At 34.1% G+C, this 6,223-nt stretch overlaps 1 protein-coding gene across 1 annotated transcript; it reads right to left on the bottom strand.

The window, feature by feature from the left end:
• Positions 1 to 3,935: 3,935 nt before the first annotated feature.
• LOC133681819 (uncharacterized) lies at positions 3,936 to 4,569 on the bottom strand. The gene has a single exon (XM_062104974.1). The coding sequence runs from the start codon at positions 4,526 to 4,528 to the stop codon at positions 4,070 to 4,072; it is 459 nt and encodes a 152-aa protein (XP_061960958.1). The 5' UTR covers positions 4,529 to 4,569; the 3' UTR covers positions 3,936 to 4,069.
• Positions 4,570 to 6,223: the final 1,654 nt, after the last annotated feature.

Genomic DNA, 6,223 nt, shown 5'->3' with positions numbered 1-6,223 from the left:
TATTACCCTAATAGTATACACTACTAAGGTTGCTGCTGGGTTATTCTACCAAATCATAGTAAAATATTTCAAAGTTCCTTCAGATATTGTTAGTGATCGCAATGTATGATTCACGAGTAAGTTTTGGAAAACTTTGTTTAACATGATGGGGGCAACATTAAAGTTTTCTATTGTTATCATCCATAAACCAATGGGTAGATGAAGAGAGTGAATGCTTTGCTAGAAAAATACTTGACATTATGTGACGATAATGTAGCAAAACTAGTTGGAGTTGTTAGACAATGCATGGTTTTACTACAATCTCCATAAGTCTTTGGAAACGCATATTTTGAGTTGGTGTTGGGGACATAGCTCCAAATTCCCAAGGAGATAGTTGTGCAAAAGCTTGGCGGGAGAAGCCTAATTGTGTACAAGTTTGCTATGAAGATAAAAGTTGTTTGAGTAAGCCCAAGACAGCTCACAAACAAAAAGGTGTTGAAGTATGCAAACTAGAAATGAAGATCATTGAAGTTCAATGAGGGTGACAAGTTGTTGTTCAAATTGACTGCCTAGGCGTGAGAATGCGTCGATGAATACATACTGCCTAAAATTTAGCTGCTATAGTGAGTGGCAACCCGTGCGGGTAAAAATGAATTCGACATGAAGCGTGCAACAATTCATGCAAGTCATGAGTTCTTAGCTTGGCATAGATACAAGGCTAGGATGATGGACTTTCTAAATGGCTGGAAAACACAATAACACTACTAATGAAGGGATGGCAGTTTATGGGAGAAAGTGGTACCAGAGTTGTGAGAAGCTTTTAGTAGTTTTAAACATGGTTAGTTAATGAGAAGATTGTCCAAATCATAGGAGATGGGCTGTCGAACATGGGGCATGGTTGAGAATGCTCTACAGGACATTAAGTTTATAGGGAACATGGGGGAGACTACTTAACACTTGCTGGAAAAGAGATCATTGAGCTCATGGAGAACATAAAAGAAAAACTACCTCACTACTTCCTGAAAAAGAAGAAGAACAGTAATTTTTCCTTGTTAGCTCCATATAATTGTTTATAAATAGAATGTAAAGCCTTTTCTATGTAGCATGCAAGTTTTATGCATGATATATATAGGTTTGTTATGTAATTCCTATGTTAAAGTGTCGAATAAATGTTTGGAATTTTCTTTTATATGTTGTGCATTATTCTGTTTATTTGCTTGCATTAATTTTTATTGCTTATGACAATTCAAAGTGTGGAAACCTCTTTAGATGGGTAAAACACCTAGTTATAGATAAACATAAGGGAAACGGTAAGGAAAGGACTTAGTAAACATGAGTGAAATGGTGAGGAAAAACCTAGTCCAGTGAAACTAAACTGCCGTATAGGAGCTGAAATTTGTAAGCAAACAATTTATGATACAAGTGTGGATAAATACTGTGGATAAACAATTTATGATATGATGTTAGGTAATAGGAAATACAATTCTACTTACTACCGAAGGGTGAACTCCACTCATGTGTTCTGATTGCATCTGAATTTTTGTTGATCCATTTAAAGAGAGGAGAGTCCGTTCATCATGATTGAAATTAGACATTGAAACATGTTTTTGATCCATTTTAAGATTTCTTGTTGAACACCCACTTGCAGCAGCAGCACAGAGCGTGCCTCACTCTTCAAAAGAGGCAAAGGGATAGCCATGGAACATTTGATTTTATCGTTGTTGATAATTATGTGTTTAAGTAATGCACTGCAATATGTTTTTCAAAAGTACACATTATATTTTTTTATTTTTAACATCAATACATTAAAAATATCAAAAAACACCTCAGAAACATCATTTTGATGCTTTTTATTAGGTAAAAAACAGTTTGAAAAGCAGGTTAAACCGAAAAAATAAATACTCCCTAATACCTAAACCACAAGCTTCTCGCAAGTATTTTCAAAGCCACGGACAAACCCATTAATGACATGCTTATAAATGGCAGGGCAACTTTCCCAACACCATCGTAAAAGGCTTGAAAAGCCATTCACAGATATCACCAAAAAAAATATCATTGTTGCATGTGAAAGGGTGACCACACAAAGTCATCGTGTTGCCCTGTGATTCTTTAAATAGTGTTGATACAAAACAAGATGATTGGGAATAATAAGCAACAATTTCTACCATTATCAACATTTTGAAATACTAAGTGCAGGACATTCCCTAGTCTAGAACTTCTATAAGTTGAGTGGTGACAGTCATTTTAGACTTGAAGGTTGAAACTACAACAAGGAACAACAAATCCTCCCTTCTAAATTTACAAGCACTTCAGTGGGAGGAATGTAAAAAAAACAGGCAGGGCAGTTCTCTAACTATTCAGCCCTGTACTGGCCGATGGATGGATGGATGAATGGCCACAACATTAGGAAATGAGATTGACCAACACTTTTCTTCACCTCTAACTCACACAGATGAACACGAGGACGCTCTTTCTATTCATGTCTAGAACAGTCTTAATAATCTCCCTTTTTTGGGTGAAGTAAACGAAAAAGGGTGAGACTGATGGAGAGGGGAGTGCATAAGGCTATCCTCTCTACAGGTGTTCTAAGAGATTCTTGTCAACCAATTTTGAGGCCAGAAGGCATCAAGGACGTCTTATACTTTCATTTCTCAAAAGATTAATTAAGGATGTGATTTCAATAGAAGTTCTTGGACATTCCCAAACCGATTCTCACAGATTGATTGACCTACCCAAAATCAACCCACAAGTTCCTCCATTTTGTACTGTCATAAACTTGAAGGTCATAATATCACAATTATACAGAGAATTGACAACTGGGATATTCCTCGTGTTCATTTTGCATTGTATATTCACAAACTTAAAAATACAGGCAACCCAGGAACCAGCAACAGCACAAGCAACCAAAACAAAAACTCCCTAGACTGGATTGTTTTGAATGACTCAGGTGTGCACCCAAGGTAAGCCCTAATGAGGAGATAATCCCCACAATTTTCAAATTTTCTTTTACCCTTCAATTGCAGTAGGAAATATGCTCATGATTAAACCCATGCAGAGTTCTCTCGAAGTGGAACCCCAGCATGGGCTTGCTTAAATTTATTTGATGTAGGATTCCAAGGATTTACAACTCCATGTTGCCTAGGACTTCTTTGGCAGCACACGCCATAGCATAAAAACTGAATGTTGATCTTCAAAGTAGCGCACACAACACAAATTTTCTAATGCTAAACTAAGAGTTACAATATCTCAAACTACATGTGAATCTTGAACTTCGCCATTAATCTCAAAATACCACATAGAATCTCAAGTAAAGTCAAAACCCTTTCAATGGATAAAAATCATACAAAATTCTAAAATTTAATGTTGAGATGATTATGGTCGCAAGCTTTAGAAGCAGTAATCAGGCCTTAAAAATAATATATATATGGTTTCTCTCTACAAAGTTAAGTCATTTGACTTGTCTGGAGCTTTTTTTTTCTCAACGATACTCTCTATAATCACACTCACCTTCATTTGCTGACTATTCTAACAACACCTCATAACCCAACACTAAAAGGAAAAGTCTCACTCCAAAGGAAGAATTTCTATTTGCTCTTTTTTTTTTCCTTTATATATATATAAAAACCCTCAAAGAGTCTCCACCTCTGCAACCGTAAAAAATGGAACCTTATTAGATAGCCATTGCCAGAGTTTCATACATGGCATTTCTAAACCAAAATGCCATTCCAAGGTTCAAATAAAGTAAACATGATTCCCCAATTGCTTCAAGAAATCTATCCCCGAGTAACATCCTTATCGAACAAAGTTGAACCGATTTATACAACTGATGACAAGTGATCCTAAGTTTTCCTACTTGTTTCTTTCTCTAATCAAAGGTCACTAACTTGGTAAATTTGTAAGGCCAACCAAACATGCTCATCAACACCTTCAATAAATATCAAACTGCACATAAAAACTTCAAAGAAATAAATTCATAGGAAGCCCAATTGAAGGAAAGTCTTACAGATACCCAACAGAATCAAAACAAGAAAACATTTCAAATGTGCACATTATTCAAAATTTAATCCCAAACAAAGTTAGCACATTCAAATTACGGAATATCCCAAGGCTTAGGCTCAGGGACAGCAACGACCATACCTTGGAGATCCTGGGTAAGCACAACCTGACAGCTCAACCTTGAATGCTTGTTCAAAACCCTAGTTCTCGAATTCCTCTTCAACACATACTCCTCGTCATAAGATCTCGGGGGCAGCCTCTCAAGCCATTCCTGCGCGATGTTGACCTCGCACTCGGCGGAGCAAGCTTCGATCTCCTCCAGGCGGTGCGAAGCTGGGTCGATTAGGCCGTTGTTTGCTAGGGCTTTGAGAAGAGTTTGACCTGAGAGCCCTACGATCTCTCGTTTCTGACCGTCCGGGTCGATCGCGGAGAGCTTCACGATTCTGTCAGCGACTTTGGCAAAGGAGCGGGTGAGAAGAGATTTGGTGAAGGGAGAGAGAGAAGGGAGGCGGTTGAATTGAGAGGAGAGTCTGTTGAGAGTTGATATTGCCATTTCTTTGTGTTTGGGTGCTTCTTCCTCTATTTTACAGTGTGGGTAGTAGTAAGTTATTATATTAAAATTAAATTAAATTCAAATTATATAAGAAAAAAAAAAAACCTAAAGTGCAGTGTTTCACTGTGCTGTCTGAGAGTTTTGTCTATTTACAACCTGAAAACTTTTTTTTGGTTATATATTTTTATTTTGGTTACTCAATTTATTTATTTTTAATTTAGTTTTTTTTTAAATATTTTTTATAAATTTTATATTTTATAATTGAATTATCTTAAAATTTAACTTCTTAATTTTTTTAAAAGACGTTATTTTTTCCAGGTCATCATATTTTTTGTTCTTGTTAAATTTAGTTAGTTTATTATCATTATTTTTTAATTATATAATTAAATAAAATTATCTTATTAAACATGGTAGGGTTTATGATACTAGTCACCAAGTTTTTTTAAAAAAAAAATTATTAACAGGCATTCACATTATTTTTTTTAGTTAAAGAAATTTAACTTGGCACAAAACAAAGTGCAGGCCATCTATGTAAGTATTATTAATATTACTTATTATTATGAAAAAAAAAAGAAATAAAGGGTATGGGGAAAAGTTTTGTTCACCCACACCCATGTTACTGCAAATTACTATTGGAAAGTAATATTTAACCACACCCATGTCATTATGGATTACAATAGTAATCCATGATATTTTTCTTCATTTTTTAGTTTTAATCCTCTAATTTTCTTAATTTTAATATTTTTTTTTAATTTATTAATTTAAAATTATATTTATTTGGAATTTAACTTGACTATATGTTTTGAATGCCTAGTTATGGGATCTCGAGGTATCGAATAAAAAATGTTGTTTGGTTGATGATTATTTTAGCTTTTTTTTTTCTTTAAATAATTAGGAACTGAATTGTATAGTTATGTAAATGATTGGCCTCGATTTTTTTATCATTTAATTTCTTTTGTTTTCAATTTAATCCTTTTAAGTTTAGTTTATTTGGGATTCGACATAACAATTTTTCTGTTGTTTATAAAGGGAGATCTCATGGTGTCAAGGAAAATTATAACAAGCGTTTGATGCTTAACATTCAATTGTATTAGTTTAAAATAATTAAGGCTTAATGGATCAAATTAAAAAAAAAAAAACAATTATGGTAAATGATCAAAAACAAAAAGGTCTTTAGCGGCGTGTGCAACTTTCTCTTATGTCAAACCACCACCTTCTTTGGTGTCTCTTAATGTGTCTCGACAAGCTTGTCCTAATGTGCGGCGCATTTTGATTTCAGAGACACATGATAGTATATTTTTTTTTCTTCTCCTTTCTCTTTTCTCTTCCTTATAACACCTGCAATTTAATACAATGTCTAACGATACTTGAAGCCTTATACTGAAGGAAAATAGGGTAATTTTTTTTTTACTATCCATCAACATTTATAACACTCATGAATTATTTTCCTACCTTTATGTAACATTTAACCTAATTTAGTTTATTCTTAATTCAACAAAATTTCAGCAAAGTTTTTTTCATTCAGAACTCTTATTTAATAACTTGTCCTGCTATATTCCTTGTATATAATAAATATCAGAATCTCCACCATTTATCACAACTAAGGTTTCCTCAAGCATACCACTCAACAACAAAATCTTCATCTATTCCATAAGAATGTAATCCTATATGACCCATACATGTACATAGATATAA

Source organism: Populus nigra, chromosome 2 (assembly GCF_951802175.1).
Source record: "Populus nigra chromosome 2, ddPopNigr1.1, whole genome shotgun sequence".
NCBI classification, from domain to species: Eukaryota; Viridiplantae; Streptophyta; class Magnoliopsida; order Malpighiales; family Salicaceae; genus Populus; species Populus nigra.
This window is presented reverse-complemented; position numbering and strand designations above follow the sequence as displayed.